Source organism: Procambarus clarkii, chromosome 5 (genome assembly GCF_040958095.1).
Source record: "Procambarus clarkii isolate CNS0578487 chromosome 5, FALCON_Pclarkii_2.0, whole genome shotgun sequence".
NCBI lineage: Eukaryota > Metazoa > Arthropoda > Malacostraca > Decapoda > Cambaridae > Procambarus > Procambarus clarkii.
The window spans coordinates 37977389-37995967 of NC_091154.1; the positions used below are offsets into that span (position 1 = coordinate 37977389).

An 18579-nucleotide genomic window follows, 5' to 3' on the forward strand; every position below is an offset into this window, starting at 1 on the left:
GTCAATATTGACTTATTAGTTGCGTGCATAGGTGACATACTTAACATAATAGTTTCCCTTGAAAAGCTTCATAGAAAACACCGACCTTACCTAACCTACTTAGTATGTTAAAATAAGCATCTTATAGCTTCGTAATTACAATTGTTACTTAACCTATTATAGGTATAGGTTAGGTAATAATTGTAATTACGAAGCAATAAGATGCTTATCTTAACATACTAAGTAGGTTAGGTAAGGTCGGTGTTTTCTATGAAGCTTTTCAAGGGAAACTATTATGTTAAGTATGTCACCTATGCACATATTTAATAAGTCAATATTGACTTATTAAATTTGCGAGAACGGGTTGATTCAATACAGTCGGTTCTAACATTTTACCCGGATATTACACCCAGATATTATACAATATCTTACTTAATAAAGTATATAAAATAAGGAAAAAATACAAAATATCTATTCACTTTCTCCTTACCTAGAAGACACATATTAGTTCCACTTCATGGCTGAAGCTCGCGCCATATGTAGCTAAATTATAGACAGTGATCAATGGCGTAATTTGCGTTTTTGCGTATTAATTACAGGTGTCGGTTTGCGATAATTCAAAGATACAAATTTGCAATATAATTATAGTCGCTTGATAATTAGAATCCTTGGAGAGGAGTTTACCTATCATTAGCGGAAGGTATGAAGAGTTCCTGATAATTAGCCCCAATTAGCACATGATGAACTGTAGGGGAGGTCCGAGTCTTGAACGCCTCGCTAACACAAGTTATTGGGAATTACTGGAATTATTCACGAGGTTGTAATGATCTCCTATTTAGTTTACGACAGTGAGATAATTCCAGGAACAGGGATTCAATCACAATGTCGAGCAGCAACAAAACTCAACCCACACGTAATGAAAGAGATGGCATCCCGGTACTTCTTGGACCCGTATCAATTCATGATTCCAGGTCTCATGTGCAGGTGCATTCCTGATCTCTCCTGAACAGTAACACGAATCATTCTCAGTCTCCGCTAACCATTTGAACAGTTCCCGTTGGCTATAGAAAGACGCTTCAATAGAACACATCTCCTGTGCCAGTAAGTCCTCTACCGGCTCACCGTAACCCGTGCTGTTTGGAACTTTTTTTGTTCCGAGTAGCTGAATCTAAAACAACAACAAATAGCTTCAATGGATATCTGTACTGGTGAACAGGGAAGGAAAGGGGAGGGGGGTTGTCTACTGGATAAGGATGACTTTATAGACAATTCAAAACATATTCGCTCAAAGTCTTCGTAAAATTTGATTATTTAAAGGATATCATCTTGGAACATTTCTACAGAATTGGTTGTGTTAGTTAAATATATATTCAGATCTAAATGGTTGAACTTGTGCCTAGTTTTAAATGGATGAACTTATATACAGTTCTTAATAGAAGAACTTATGTCCAGTTTCAGAGGGTTGAACTTATGCCCAGTTCTATTTATTTGAACTTTTGCTCTGTCATCACCATCTGGTGATGACAGATCTGACCTCTCAATTCATCTCACAGTCAATTTGGAGGCTATCAGTTGCAACGTCCAAACAGAATGGCTTCACTGGAATTTAAGAATTAACATCAGGTTCTATAGCTCAGGTGAGGTCGTATAGGTTCGTACGCTAATGGTTGGTGGAACTATTTTAATTCATAAATTTGTCAGCTCGTGGGAACAGGTTGGGTGTTTGAGAAGTGAGCTGAAGAAGGCGGATCGGAGCAGCACCAAGGTGGAGGTCAGGTCACCACCTTACAAGGAGGAAAGTGAGGGAGAGATGGAGTGCTGGGGAGGAATAGGGGGGTATATAAGCAAGGAAGACACCATGACAGGAGTGCAGTTGGCCCCACATCGTCTCTCTAGCATCAACATGGCATCTTGTAAGGTAGGTCGTCCCTTGCTTGTCTGGCCCGTCGTTCCATGGCGTGTACTCACCTAGTTTTGTGTGTGATGGGAGTGAGTGGGACTCGAGAGGGAGGGAAGGAGGGAGGATAGTGTTAAGGAGAGCTATTGCTCACCTGAGTGAGGCATAGACAGAGGGAAGAACGGTACTGTAGATGGGGTAGTATATACTCTAAGACTCATGTTAAAGATATAGCAAAGATGGGGCAGCAGTGCACAGAATAATACTGTGCACTGCTGCCCTTACAAAATAATACCCTTACAAAATAATACTCTAAGGAGTACTAAAATAAGAGAAAGATGGCAAAAAGAAGGTTAGATTAAGAGTACTAACACTATAAATCGAACACAATTGCCATGAAAAATATATAAATAGGAATAAAGAAAATAGTCATATTAACAATTAAAATATAATTTATTAAATAGTTATATCGCATCAGTTATCCCGGTAAGAATAACAAAATGATTAGACTGAAATGTTTAGTTTAAATTCCATTTCTAGCGATCAGAAGGCTCAGAGATGCTTGATAACAGCCTCGGGGGAATTTGTATGTCTCTAGAAGTCAGATAAAGCTGGTTTCTAAGAGTCGTACAATTGGAAGGCAGGGAAGCTGGGGACCTCTAGCAGAGAAAGAATTCACCAACTGTGTATTCGAGTTAACAGTACTTGAGACTGTCTGACAGTTTAATGAAAAACATAGCTACGTTACTCTGTAATTCTATGTAAATCATTTACGAACAGAAGAAAGAAAAATGAATTACCTTAATTTAATTTTTCTATTTTATTTACGCCTAAAAATGTATTCCATTTGTTCTTTGATGAAGCTATATATTGTTTAAAAAGGCTAAATTTTTAGTTTAACGAGATCAACGGCTGTTTTGCTTTTGTGGCGTTGAACGCGTTGATCACTCTCGAGAACCACGTAGACAGGATCGAGAACCACCTAGACAAGATCGAGAACCACGTAGACTGGATCGAGAACCACCTAGACAGGATCGAGAACCACCTAGGCAAGATCGAGAATCACATAGACAGGATCGAGTACCACATAGACAGGATCCAGAATCACGTAGACAAAATCGAGAACCCAGTAGACAGGATCGAGAACCACATAGAGAGGATCGAGAATCACGTAGATAGAATCCGGAACCACCTAGACAAAATCGAGAACCACGTATGCAGGATAAAGAAACACATAGACAGGATCGAGCACCACGTAGACAGGATCGAGGGCTGTTACACAAAGCCCACATTACACAAAGTGAGCCCAAGGCTCACTTTGCAGCCCATTATCACGATTCGCCACTCCGTAAACAATGCAACTGTTTTGCCTAGCCAGAAACGTACAATCTATCGAGGCCAATGTAGAGAAAACGTCAAAATTACAGTGTTTTGATTTTGACTAATACGTCGCTTTTTTAACGGATTGCTACAACCTGTAGCAACCTGTCCTCACACTTAATGGACCGAAATTTTAGCACGTAATCGACCACAGCGTCTAATTAAATGCAGCTCAATATTGACGTATTTTAGTACTTAAATGGGTTTACAGGTTCGAATGGTTTTGGCTAAGCAAAAGCCACTTCTGATCTGCCTCTTGGTAAACCATGAGGATTGACTGGATGCGGATGAAATGCAGTTCTTAACAGTCATGTGTTTGCCGCATCTTGAGATGAGAGCACCAGTCTCATCTGGGGTGACGCAAGTTCAAGGCTCTCGGGAAGTCTGCTCTGATGCAAGATCAAAATACTCACGGAGTTTGCTGTGTCGCAAGATCAGGACACTCGAAGTGTACTGTGTCGCAAGATCAGGGGCCAGATTCACGAAGCAGTTACGCAAGTACTTACGAACGTATACATCTTTCCTCAATCTTTGACGGCTTTGGTTACATTTCTTAAACAGTTTACAAGCATGAAAACTTCCCAATCAACTGTTGATATTGATATAAACAGCCTCCTGGTGTTTCCGAGCTCATTAGCTGTTTAATAATTGTAAACAAAGCCGCCAAAGATTGAGAAAAAATGTGCAGGTTCGTAAGTATTTGCGTAACTTCTTCGTGAATCTAGCCCCAGGACTCTCATAGAAATTGTCGGCTCGCAAACTCTCAACATTTGCAATCTTTTCCGCCGCCATTTGTGTGTTCATGTAACAAACTCAAAACTGTCTGGAAATATTCTATGATCTCCAGAAAAATTACATTCGTATAGTCTACTGTGTCGATGGCTAACGACGCTGTTAGTCTGTGTTCCAGGGTAGATATACGACACGGCAGCCTTCATCTTGTTGGGCCATAGCAGTATACAAAGAGTATTTAATTTATTTTATAAGAGTATTTAAGTATTTAATTTGGTATTTAATCGCGTTATTTACGATTAAGCAAACTTTCCAATATCGGATCAAATTTCGTAGTCTTGCGGGTTCCGGAAGCTGTTAGGTCCGACATTTTTTTTTCTGGGTAGTTCTTGCTCCTAATGCGTGGTATTAAATTAGGCTAGGCTGGGCTAGGCTTGGCTAGGCTGGGCTGGGCTAGGCTGGGCTAGGCTTGGTTAGGCTAAGTTAGGCTAGGTTAGGGTGGGTTAGGCTGCTTAGAAAAATTATGTGTAACATAAGAATTAATATCTGACAACGAACAAAAATCAGGCATAAAATTCATTAAGTACTTTCGAATTAATCAATACATCTTCAGAAGAATCCTTCCGAAGATGTATTGATTACGTATGGATAATAACATTTAATTCACTTGAACCATCGGAGCCTCGAACCGCTAACAACAAAAACAGCAATCCGCAGACCTACCAACTTGTGGTCTGCGGTTCCAGCCTCCGATGATCCTAGTGAATGAAATGTTTTATCCGCGATGTTGTGGTTACCAATTTATTTAACAAGAACGTGGTGGTTAACTAATCCCTCTATGCTTGCGTGTCACCCCAGGGAAGTGATCTCACGTCTATTGTGTTACCTTTTAATTGGTTCCATAGATCAATCACCCTGTTTCATTAGGATAATTTCCGTACTACAAATGATGAGTCACGGTAACGTGGCTGAAGAGTTGATGACCAAATCACACTCAAGAAAATGCAGAAACGTCGTCGTTTCATCATTTTCTGATGAGTGGTTTGGTCTCCCATTACAGTAATGCTCCAGCCTGACCTTACTGAAGGATGACATGCCCGCTAATATTCCAGACTGACCATACTGAAAGGCGAGATGGCTCGCTAATGCTTCAGACAATGAGCAATAACTTACAAGATATGAATCACATAATGCTCCAACCGAGTTATTATTACAAAATAATAAAATCAGTGTTTTTTGTAAGGTTCCTTTCGTGATTTTAGAGAAACACCAAAATTCTGAAAACTTTAGAGGACAAAATCTATCGTATCACACCAGATACTGCTCATTAAATAACAGGTTTCGAATGCTTTCTCAACAAAAAAGTTGTAATAATAGCGAATTGCATCCCAAGTAACGAACGTATTAAAATGTGTTTTTTATTGTGGGCGACGATATTAAAACGGCAGAGAAGAACACAAACAAGACCTCTGTCTTCACCTTCCAAGAAGAACCACGGCCTTGGTGTCCGGAAAAACCTACCCCCCTTCTCCAGCCTTTCATTGTCTAATCACAGAGAAGGCATACAAGACCCCCATTTCATGACCCGTCCGAGAAAGGGAAGGATGAATGGGTTGGAGGAGTGGTAGAATAATTAGCGAGAACAGCATATAAATGGCACCACACGAGTCATAAACATCAGCAACCTGAAAAACAGACACGACTTGTAAGGTCAGTTGACCCAGTCACATGACCTAGGCGCAATACGACCACCGTTTTCTCTCGTCACATGGTGCGTCCGTGAAAGGGAAAATGGGAAACATTATATATACATCCATTAACAACTGGTAATAACAGTATTACGATTGTCATTTTTTTCCGATTTTAATAATGATAATTATAATGAGTATTATTATCCTCCCACAGCTGGTTCTCCTCACCCTGGTGGCTGGAGTAGCTCTCGCTGACCCACAGTACAATTACCAACGCCCACCGCCGCCCTCGGGCCTGTACGAGACGCCCGTCGCTCCACCTCCACGCCCACCACCCAGGCCCGCACCTCCACCTCGTTCACGCCCACCACCACCTCAGACCTACAGCCCACCCCCAAAGACCTACAACCCACCCCCACAGGCCTCAAATATCCGCCCACAGACCTATAAGGTAAAACTCACAATAATATCTTGCTCTGAAGAACTTATTACATGAATTACTAACTTATGAGGGGTTCGGAGTGATGGTTGAGAATGATGGGAAACGAAGCTGGGGTCAGTTTCCTATACGGGATAGGACTTGCATGTGGGAGATAGATAAGAATCTGTATGCAGAGTATGCATGAATCCGTAGGGCTACATGGCATAGATAAGGCCCTGTAGGCCTATATATATATATATATATATATATATATATATATATATATATATATATATATATATATATATATATATATATACTAGTTGATTTTATACCCGCATTAGGTCAGGTGATAATATAATGAAGGTGAAAAACATGGGGGGATACATAAGGGATAAATGTGAGGTGAAACATAGAGGCTGCAGAAGGCTTATTGGCCCATACGAGACATCTCCTATCTAAATAGGAGATGTAAATATAGATGTAATATACATATATATATATATATATATATATATATATATATATATATATATATATATATATATATATATATATATATATATATATATATATATATATCGGTGTGTGTGTGTGTAAATCACGAAAAACTGCCAAGTGATCAATAAAGAGAAAACAGTCAATTTCCAGAATTATTTTTATGCTGCGTTGATAATATTGAAGGACAATGAGAACCTTAGAAGTTTAACACATAGGTAGCTTGGTAGCCTTATTTGAGAGTATTGAAGAACTAAATGGCAGATATATAAATCAGGTGAGAACCTAAGAAGCTGAGGCGTATTGAATATAACACGTCAAATGTTTAAAGCGTAACTAAGGTGGTCATGAAAACACGGAACCAAACGTAGCACCACAAGACTTAGAGCAACCTGTCTTCCTCAGTCCCCAGCTACCCCAGGGATGGAGGGGATGCCGTACGACTTCCAGTGGGGCGTTGAGGACCGGGACAGTGGCAACGCCTTCAGCCATGTGGAGAACAGCGACGGTCGTACTACCCAGGGGGAGTACCGCGTCCTCATGCCCGACGGTCGCACTCAGGTGAGTACTTGCGTCCTCATGCCCGACTGTTGCACTCAGGTGAGTACTTGCGTCTTCATGCCCGACGGTTGCACTCAGGTGAGTACTTGCGTCCTCATGCCCGACTGTTGCACTCAGGTGAGTACTTGCGTCCTCATGCCCGACTGTTGCACTCAGGTGAGTACCTGCGTCCTCATGCCCGACGGTCGCACTCAGGTGAGTATCTGCGTCCTCATGCCCGACTGTTGCACTCAGGTGAGTACCTGCGTCTGGATGACAGACATTCGCACTCAGGTGAATACCGCATCCTGATATCCGACGATCGTATTCAAGCGTGTACTTCTGAGTGTTTATATTTTCTTGAGAGTCAAATATCCCACATATTATTTCTTTGATAAAAAAAAAAGTTTGGCAATGTCGTGAGAAATCAGCCGGATGAAGTTATTGATACGTAAGATTCAGGACCATCATTAAGGCTCATTCGTCAACTGTGCCATTCTCAATCTTGTTCCTAATTGTCTCTTTTTTTCCCCAGGTGGTGAAGTTCTTCGACAACGGCGGTGGATTCAACGCCGAGGTGACCTACGTGTAACAGCTATCTGATTGATCAGCTCTCTGATTGATCAGCTATCTGATTGATCAGTTATCTGATTTCGAACTTCGAAGTGCCTCGGATCCCATAATTCCGATCATTAGAGACCCTCCTTCTGAACACTTGCTGCCGAACATGTATCCTGTTTGCGATAAATTTGTAAACTCCGAAGCACTTCCAAATCGAACGTTCAGAACGCAAGGGCGACCATGATACATGGACAACCGGAGCCAACGAGCTTTCTTTCCTCACTCCAACGACCCTGGAACGACCATTCCTACGAACCAATCATTAAAGTTCCTTTCTCACTTTCTCTGCTCTCTCGTGTACTCTCTCCTCGACCATTCTTATCTCCTCAAATTGTGAAATTTGTAAATATATGCATAGTTGAAACCGTAACAGAATAATTTCTTACAAAAAATATATATTATATTTTCATTATATTTTCTACAGCTCGAATTAGACACTTTTGATGCTTCTTTTAAAAAAAAAAAAAACTTGTATAGATTTTCTCATTCAAAGTTTATTAGTGTTAAATCACACACTTACAATGTAAAAATCATAAGAGGTATTCAGGGCTACCGGACCTAAAATCTTCATCTGTTTCAGAACTTGTCTCTTGTTCGACCGTTCTTTCATATTTATATATTAGGTGGCTTATGATGTACTAATACCTGACAAAATATATATTTACAAAACTCTTCAGCGGCAAGAGTTCTACAATAGCAAGTGTTCACGTGTTCTCCACTGGCAAGTGTTCTTCAGCGGCAGGTATTCTTCAGTGGCATCTTTTCTTCAGTAACAAGTGTTTTCTGTCATAAGATTTCAGATAGAAACAAGTATTTTTCAGTGGAAAGTTTTCTACAGCGAAAAAAGTGTTCTTCAACAGCAAGTAGTAATCTTCAGTGGCAAGCGTTCCTCATTCTTATACTTTTTTTTGGTAATCAATAATATTTTTTTTGTAAACCCTAAGAAAAACTTTTATTTCATCTAAGTTGTAAACTTCACCTCTGAATTTTTCTGTCTCTACACTACATCTTATTATACCTTAGCATTTCGAGATTGTACAATACAATACATTGTATGTAATAAAAAAGTCGTATTTGTCAATACCCAAGTCTCTTTGTCCTCCATGTTTAAATGAATTGGTCGGAAGGTGAATATTATAGCAAGTATCATACAGAGTGGAAAACTCTCTCTTGGCCGCTTTGCTGTCCGCTGCAGTGTTGCAGACGCTGGGATTGAATTCATCACTGAAATATATTGTCGAGTGAATTGCCAACACGGCAGCACCGAGCTCCATTTGCCCGATGTTGGAGGAAAGGCGAATGTGGAGAGATATAATAGCAGAGCATAAACATTATAACTCATTATGAACTGTAATATTTTAACTTCCAACACAAATTTTTTGTTTAAATCTATTTTGGGTCAAGGTGCAAAAGTCGCTGGAAAAAAATTATGGAGTTTGTCAACCTCCTTCGTGAATTAGAAAAAGGAGACTTGAGTAAAATGTGCATAGTGGTTTCTGTCGAAAATCTGTTGATCTCCCGTTTCTAAACCAGATATTTTTTTCTCATGACATATTCGTTGATCTGTGGTTCTGCCCTTACTATCCATAGGACTAGAATGAACTGAGATTATCCAGGAACTTTTTATTTTTGTCCAGGCTGGTCAATATTCTTATTCCACGAGATGTACAAAATCTTCTTCGTGCTCTTCAAAATTGTTACATTTTGTTATAGGTAAAGCTGCTATTAGGTTCGATAAGACCTGACTTTGATGACGACGATTCAACAATTAATTAGTCAATTGGTTAAAAAAAAGTGTGTGTGTGTGTGTGTGTGTGTGTGTGTGTGTGTGTGTGTGTGTGTGTGTGTGTGTGTGTGTGTGTGTGTGTGTGTGTGTGTGTGTGAATATTTTAGTAGTGTTTACCTACCTACTCTCGTTTATAAGTTACATGACAACACAACACTGAGTTAGTTGGAATTCCTACCAACTAACGTTATGGCACACAACACACACACACACAAGACATTTTGTGTGTGTGTGTGTGTGTGTGTGTGTGTGTGTGTGTGTGTGTGTGTGTGTGTGTGTGTGTGTGTGTGTGTGTGTATGTGTGTGTTTACATACGCAAACCCGCTAAAGTCACCATTTCACCTCACCACCTTGACGAGCCTGACTCCCCACTTTGCGGCTAGGACAAGATCAGTGCTCAGGCTACGTTGCCACGAATATACGTAACAAATACAACGTAACCTCTAAAATAACAGTACTCGTACAGACTGTAGAGTTTACGTAAAAAAGGTAAACTGTATCGCTTATAAAAATCAAAATTGGATTTATATTGACATGGAAGAAGGACCAGCTGAGAAAATAATCCTAATCACTTCTAGATCATAAAAGTATTATATCAGACCTTATTTTTTTAACATTTGACCTAGCGTTGAATTTCAATCTCAACTGTATATGTCAATTATCTATTTTAGGGGGGGTGGGGGTATCTTCACAGTGTATATTGTGTACATAGTACATATAGCGACTGTGGAAGTATACCATATTGTAGAATTAGTTGAATAAACAATGCAGATCCCTCAGAAAAAAAAATTAGGGCATATTATACACACATGCAATAAATAGCACACATGCACATGCAAGAATTAGGACATATGATGTACCTTTTCAACGTTTCGCAGACGGAACGCATCAGTTCGCATGTGAATATAGCATCGGTATGGGGGCGCGTCTCACAACAGTTAGGCGAATCCAGGTGAGCAAAGCAGATCACTCTCCCACTTTCCCTGTCACAGACAGAGAGGCACGGAAACCCTTCCCATTGTCGACGAACTTCACCACCTGCGTGAGGCAGAGTGCATCAGTGAGTTGAACTTTTAACTGCTATATGTTTATAATTATTATATAAGCCTATATGCTTATATTATTATTAGGATGAGACCATCTATGGAAATTCGTGACTAGACTCGACCACTCAGATGAACATTAAAACTGAAACTCCTGCATTTATATATATATTAGACTGTTTAGGATATGGTAGTCTCAGACTGGTTCACACTATTATGGATAAAAATAATTTTTTGGAATTTTCATTGATGGCATTTTAACGTGAATGTGTCCGTCGGGCATCAGGACGCAAGTACTCACCTGAGTGCGACTGTCAGACGTCAGGACGTTGTACTCACCTGTGTGCGACCGTCGGGTATCAAGACGCAGGTACTCACCTGAGTGCGACCGTCGGGCATGAGGACGCGGTACTCCCCTTGGGTAGTACGACCGTCGCTGTTCTCCGCATGGCTGAAGTCGTTAGCACTCTCCCCGTCCTGGACGACCCACTGGAAGTCGTACGGCATTCCGACCATCTGTAACGCAGACGACTTTAAAACGTCGTTGTTGCACAATTGTACACAAGAATCGTGTGTACACCTCCTCTCTCCTGAGGGTTTTCAGAATACTGGAAAAGATGTTGACCAAACCACACACTAGAAAGTGAAGGGACGACGACGAAGGGACGACTCAATCGACTAGAGAATGGTCCAGGACGGACCGAAACGTCGTCGTCCCTTCACTTTCTAATGCGTGGTGACGACGTGTGGTTTGGTCAACATATTTCAGCCACGTTTTTGTGACTCCTCGTCTGCATTGGAAAGATATCATTAATAGAGGCAAATAGAGCAAGTATTACAAACAAAAATTACATATTTCCTTATCTAACGATAATTTCTTATTGTGTTCTAAACCTGTAATTCTTCACAGTTTTTTCTTCTTTGTTAGGGTCCTAATAAGTCTTAATAAGGCTTTGCCCTACCTTAACTCCACTTTAAAATGGAGTCAATAGTTATGGCGAAGAAAAATGTTTTATAACAAGAAAATGCTGAGAACCAAACGTAAGGCTTATAGTGAGGTTTCAAATAAGGGAAATGTTACGCTTAAACAACGCAAGTGTTCATATGAACGTTTCCAACATGGCAACTGGCTACCTACGACCATTACTAATCCTCCCTAGCCTTCAACCATGTTTTCTCTGCCCCAGGGAAAACATGGTTGACGGCTAGGGAAGAATAGTAATGGTTTCACCTCCTGCTAGAATTCCTTCCCTCAACCCACGGAGGAAATGTTTAGATGTTTATCTCTCAGAATGTTTGGTAATATGTTTATGGTTTGTGATGTGTGTCTATGTATGTATTAACACGATGTACTGAACGGGGTGAGAATAGCTTGAGCTACCTCATCCCTTTGTGTGTATTTTACCTCAATAAACTTATTTCAATTTCAATTTCAACCCACGGGAAACTCCCTACCAATACTCTGCTTACTTACAGGCGCTGACGGTGCTTGGTACAGGCCAGACGGCTCAGATGGCTCTACAGGTGGTGCACTGTATAAAGCAGCTGGAGCTTGGTACAGAGCAGCTGGTTCAGTGGTAGATGGCGGAGGTGGTGCTTCGTATAGAGCAGCTGGTTCAGTGGTAGATGGCGCAGCTGGTGCTTCGTATAGAGCAGCTGGTTCAGTGGTAGATGGCGGAGCTGGTGCTTCGTACAGAGCAGCTGGTTCAGTGGTAGATGGCGGAGCTGGTGCTTCGTACAGAGCAGCTGGTTCAGTGGTAGATGGCGCAGCTGGTGCTTCGTACAGAGCAGCTGGTTCAGTGGTAGATGGCGCAGCTGGTGCTTCGTACAGAGCAGCTGGTTCAGTGGTAGATGGCGCAGCTGGTGCTTCGTACAGAGCAGCTGGTTCAGTAGTAGATGGCGCAGCTGGTGCTTCGTACAAAGCAGCTGGTTCAGTGGTAGATGGCGGAGGTGGAGCTTCGTACAGAGCAGCTGGTTCAGTGGTAGATGGCGCAGCTGGTGCTTCGTACAGAGCAGCTGGTTCAGTGGTAGATGGCGCAGCTGGTGCTTCGTACAGAGCAGCTGGTTCAGTAGTAGATGGCGCAGCTGGTGCTTCGTACAAAGCAGCTGGTTCAGTGGTAGATGGCGGAGGTGGTGCTTCGTACAGAGCAGCTGGTTCAGTGGTAGATGGCGCAGCTGGTGCTTCGTACAGAGCAGCTGGTTCAGTGGCAGCTGGTTCAGTGGTGGTTGGCGCAGGTGGTGCTTCGTACAGAGCAGCTGGTTCAGTGGTAGATGGCGCAGGTGGAGCTTCGTACAGAGCAGCTGGTTCAGTGGTGGATGGCGCAGGTGGAGCTTCGTACAGAGCAGCTGGTTCAGTGGCAGCTGGTTCAGTGGCAGCTGGTTCAGTGGCAGCTGGTTCAGTGGCAGCTGGCTCAGTGGCAGCTGGTTCAGTGGCAGCTGGTTCAGTGACAGCTGGTTCAGTGGCAGCTGGTTCAGTGGCAGCTGGCACAAACGGAATTTCATACAATCTCGAAGGTACCAGTGGTTCGACCGGCGCTTCATACAAGTTCGAAGACAGAGAGCCGAGACCGGGGGCAAGTTCCTCCGGGGCTTGGGAGAGGTCCGAGGGAGGGCCGGAGTCCTGAGGAAGGGGCAGCTTCGCGGCAGACGCGACGCCGGTCGTGGCCACAGCCCCCAACAACATCAACAAACACACCTGGAGAAACAGGAAGAACAATACTGGGTCAAGGTGGGTGCAGAGGGAGGATGGAAGGTCTCACTCTACTATCATGGGTCAAGGTGGGTGGAGAGGGAGGATGGAAGGTCTCACTCTACTATCATGGGTCAAGGTGGGTGGAGAGGGAGGATGGAAGGTCTCACTCTACTATCATGGGTCAAGGTGGGTGCAGAGGGAGGATGAAAGGTCTCACTCTACTATCATGGGTCAAGGTGGGTGAAGAGGGAGGATGGAAGGTCTCACTCTACTATCATGGGTCAAGGTGGGTGCAGAGGGAGGATGGAAGGTCTCACTCTACTATCATGGGTCAAGGTGGGTGGAGAGGGAGGATGGAAGGTCTCACTCTACTATCATGGGTCAAGGTGGGTGGAGAGGGAGGATGGAAGGTCTCATTCTACTATCATGGGTCAAGGTGGGTGGAGAGGGAGGATGGAAGGTCTCATTCTACTATCATGGGTCAAGGTGGGTGCAGAGGGAGGATGGAAGGTCTCATTCTACTATCATGGGTCAAGGTGGGTGCATAGGGAGGATGGAAGGTCTCACTCTACTATCATGGGTCAAGGTGGGTGCAGAGGGAGGATGGAAGGTCTCACTCTACTATCATGGGTCAAGGTGGGTGGAGAGGGAGGATGGAAGGTCTCACTCTACTATCATGGGTCAAAGTGGGTGCAGAGGGAGGATGGAAGGTCTCACTCTACTATCATGGACACACCGTAAACATCAGGGGTCAACAAGAACAAATCATGAACATTAATAAGGAGAAGATGTGGCGATGTTCTCTGCTCTACGATGTGGTGTAGTCTTCAGGGGCACGTCCGGCGAACAGTAGTCTGTCTCTCCCCCATACCCTAGGGGTACGTCTGGCGTACTATAGCACACTCCGCCAGGGGAAACGCCTGGCGAACCAGAGCTCAACGTATTACATACACTAAAGCAGGGCAGGTTTGTTATTCACTGTGGGAAGTATACTTATTGCAATAGATAGCAGAGTATAGTAAGGACAGACAGCTTCTAACCCTTGAGAGGTCATCAGTTTACATTAATAAAGAAGTAAAGAAAGATTTATATATATATATATATATATATATATATATATATATATATATATATATATATATATATATATATATATATATATATATATATATGTATATATTGAGAGACAAACCTCAGGAGACATAATGATGGAATGGTGGCTGCTGCCTAACTGCTGTTCGAGGCTCTATCCTCTCGCATATATATACATATATCCCCTGGAAACTTGACCTTGCAACACTTTCTCAACCTCACATATTTAATAGTGCCCGCTATCACGTCTCTTTTTTTTGTAAATTGCGTTCAGCGTGAAGCAAATTTTGTAAATATTGTTCAACTGTGAGGCTTCTTATCATGCTCGCTTGCTTTTGTTCAATAGGGACTTGTTATAGTGATATGTGTGACGTGGTTAGATAGTCCTAAGGTCGTTCAGTGGCTCTGTTGCAAAAGATCTGCATGTTTTTTTTTTTTTCCCCTCGGGTGGAGGCGATGGGGGGGATAAACTTGATTTTGATGATTCAATGTTGTTTTCCAGCTTGAGGACCTTGAAGTTACTCTCACTGTCACTGTAGTTATCTGTGGTATTTTCTTTCACTATCTACATGATTAAAACTGCATCCATCTCCGCTTTTATTGTTCGTACGACTATTTTACTATTACTGTTTTATGGCTGCTGCTGCTGCTGCTGCTGCTGCTGCTGCTGCTGCTGCTGCTGCTGCTCATGTCACGGGAACACTCACTGACTATATGACAGCTACTGTTAGTATCGCCGTCATTTACTGTCAGTATGACGGTAGCCACATTGACAGTTTCTGAGCACAACATTTATACACCTGCACGCCTCAGCAGGTGTGGCTGTGAGCAGTGCTGATGATCCGTAATTATTATTTCCTCCCCTCTGACTTCTATAGTATATGTCAGTATACTGCATTCTGACCTTCCCTGGAACAGACTCCTGGGGCACGTTAAAGGTCAGTTGGAACATTGTCTTGACCCAACTTGTGGGTCATACGCCTATAAAACATGGTATATGTCAGTTGTTATAAGCATGACCTTTCTTGAGCCGACTCATGTGTTGTTTCAAGTTAACCAAGTGGTATATGATAATATATGATAATATATGATGATCACACACACACACTTACACATGGGGTTTGGGGCCTCGTGGCTGAGTGGACAGCGCTCGGGGGTCGTAGTTCTAAGGGCCCGGGTTCGATTTCCAGCCGAGGCGGAAATAATGGGCCGAGTTTCTTTCACGCTGATGCTCTGATCACGTAGCAGTAAATACGTACCTGAGAGTTATACAGCTGCTACGGGCTGCTTCCTGAGGATGTGTGTGTGTGTGTGTGTGTGTGTGTGTGTGTGTGTGTGTGTGTGTGTGTGTGCGTGTGTGTGTGTGTGTGTGTGTGTGTGTGTGTGTGTGTGTGTGTGTGTGTGTTGTGTGTGTTGTGTGTGTGTGTGTTGTGTGTATGTGTGTGTGTGTGTGTGTTAGAAATATATGTATTAGATATAATAGAGGAAATTACACTGGATAGAAAGGCAGGGTCCAAAAGCTAATTGCTTGATTCTGCAAGCACAAATAGTAAATACACACACACACACACACAGTGCAAACACCAGGAAAACTACTGCCTCGTTACTAGGCCTACCTAACGGGGAAGATAGGCAAGTGTGGGAAGGAAAGAGTTGAATACTGAATTATTCCTTTCGGAAGTATTTGGAATATTTCCTTTCCAGAAGTATTCCCTTCGACCTGTTTCTTTCCTTTCCAGGAAAGTGTTTCCAGGACGTGTTCCGCCAGGCATTACATGGCGGCGGCACACTTTTCAGTTGTTTTTAATCACTCACTTTTAGGGCATGGCCCGAGGCACAGAAAGGGAGTGGGAACCTACCTTGAGGCTACCTTGAGGTGCTTCCGGGGCTTAGTGTCCCCGCGGCCCGGTCGTCGACCAGGCCTCCTGGTTGCTGGACTGATCAACCAGGCTGTTAGACGCGGCTGCTCGCAGCCTGACGTATGAGTCACAGCCTGGTTGATCAGGTATCCTTTGGAGGTGCTTATCCAGTTCTCTCTTGAACACTGTGAGGGGTTTGCCAGTTATGCCCCTTATGTGTAGTCCTATCAGAACATTTGAAATCCTTAGGTAAAAATGCTTTAATGCAGGATCAATTTATGTCGTAAGACGAAGATTATCAAGTTATTTTGACGGGACATTAATGTAAAGATCATGAACCGATTTTAGTGCTAATTAAATGACATTTCCCCTGCCATCAGCTTCTGTTGTATTTGGAATATTTGGAGGGCAATGTACCACCCCCTCTCTATTATCTATCTCGCTGGACCTGTGAAGCAAATGTACCCTCGTTTGTGAGGACAGTGTACCACCCCCTGTGAGGCAAATGTACCCTCGCTTGTAAGGGCAGTGTACCACCCCCTGTGAGGCAAATGTACCCTCGTTTGTGAGGGCAGTGTACCACCCCCTGTGAGGCAAATGTACCCTCGCTTGTGAGGGCAGTGTACCACCCCCTGTGAGGCAAATGTACCCTCACTTGTGAGGACAGTGTACCACCCCCCTGTGAGGCAAATGTACCCTCGCTTGTGAGGACAGTGTACCACCCCCTGTGAGGCAAATGTACCCTCACTTGTGAGGACAGTGTACCACCCCCTGTGAGGCAAATGTATCCTCACTTGTGAGGACAGTGTACCACCCCCCTGTGAGGCAAATGTATCCTCACTTGTGAGGACAGTGTACCACCCCCCTGTGAGGCAAATGTATCCTCACTTGTGAGGACAGTGTACCACCCCCCTGTGAGGCAAATGTACCCTCGCTTGTGAGGGCAATGTACCACCCCCTGTGAGGCAAATGTATCCTCACATGTGAGGACAGTGTACCACCCCCTGTGAGGCAAATGTACCCTCGCTTGTGAGGACAGTGTACCACCCCCTGTGAGGCAAATGTATCCTCACTTGTGAGGACAGTGTACCACCCCCCTGTGAGGCAAATGTACCCTCGCTTGTGAGGGCAATGTACCACCCCCTGTGAGGCAAGCGTATTTCCCCCGTCTGAAAAGGGAATGTACCACCACAAGTGAAGGGGAGACACCCCCTCACCTGTGAGGGGAAGAGACACCCCCTCACCTGTGAGGGGAAGAGACACCCCCTCACCTGTGAGGGGAAGAGACACCCCCTCACCTGTAAGGGGAAGAGACACCCCCTCACCTGTGAGGGGAAGAGACACCCCCTCACCTGTGAGGGGAAGAGACACCCCCTCACCTGTGAGGGGAAGAGACACCCCCTCACCTGTGAGGGGAAGTGCCAACCCCAAAAAAGAACAAAAACAACAAACTCTGACAGTATCCACCACCTCCGCGCCTCACACATCAAGGGCAGGGCACTTGTGGGTGCTCCACAAACGTCGTCCACTAAGCTCATATGAAGTGAAAACCAGATTAGCTCGTAAAGGTTAAATGTTTGTTTATTACTTGAACGAGTCCGTTTTCTTTAGTTAAGTCAATTCTTGTCCTCTTGAATGTTGGATTTATTTGCTGTCTTCTGATTATTATATGTAGGAATATGATATCAAAAATTTAAATATACAAAAATAAAAACAAAATTCAAACGCTTAAATTTTTTTAACGTCAATAAAAATAGCTGTGAAGTATAAGGACAACGAAAATATCCATCAACATACGTAAGACTCACTACTTACCTGAATCTAAAAAACACAGTCATTGAGTAGAAGGCTTGAGGTTATCTTGAGATAATTTCGGGGCTTCTTAGTGTCCCGCGGCCCGGTCCTCGACCAGGCCTCCACCCCCAGGAAGCAGTCCGTGACAGCTGGCTAACACCCAGGTACCTATTTAACTGCTAGGTAACTGGGGCATAGGGTGAAAGAAACTCTGCCCATTGTTTCTCGCCGGCGCCCGGGATCGAACCCGGGACCACAGGATCACAAGTCCAGTGTGCTGTCCGCTCAGCCGACCGGCTCCCTCACCGAGTCCATATAATCCACGCCAAGGTGTAGCTACGATTCGTTTTGTGTCGTTATTATATATATATATATATATATATATATATATATATATATATATATATATATATATATATATATATATATATATATATGTTGCAACCTGGCAAAAAATACAGTTTACAATTGTGGAGTACATCCTCTGGAGGGTTATTAAGGACATAACACTGAGGTTTACAGACCAACGAGCAAGAATACCTTAACCCTGCGTA

At 43.2% G+C, this 18579-nt stretch overlaps 2 protein-coding genes across 2 annotated transcripts; one reads left to right on the forward strand and one right to left on the reverse strand.

The window, feature by feature from the left end:
• Window positions 1-1827: 1827 nt before the first annotated feature.
• Window positions 1828-8840, forward strand: LOC138350459 (cuticle protein 19-like). Its single transcript, XM_069301370.1, has 4 exons — window positions 1828-1897; window positions 5894-6130; window positions 7004-7159; window positions 7674-8840. The coding sequence occupies exons 1-4, from the start codon at window positions 1838-1840 to the stop codon at window positions 7728-7730; spliced, it is 510 nt and encodes a 169-aa protein (XP_069157471.1). The 5' UTR covers window positions 1828-1837; the 3' UTR covers window positions 7731-8840.
• A 527-nt stretch (window positions 8841-9367) lies between these two features.
• LOC123753204 (uncharacterized) lies at window positions 9368-14511 on the reverse strand. The gene is made up of 4 exons (XM_045735194.2): window positions 14473-14511; window positions 12063-13283; window positions 10967-11104; window positions 9368-10583 (listed from the first exon to the last, which is right to left on the reverse strand). Exons 1-4 carry the CDS (start codon window positions 14482-14484, stop codon window positions 10512-10514), a joined length of 1443 nt encoding a protein of 480 aa, XP_045591150.2. The 5' UTR covers window positions 14485-14511; the 3' UTR covers window positions 9368-10511.
• Between the last annotated feature and the right edge of the window lie 4068 nt (window positions 14512-18579).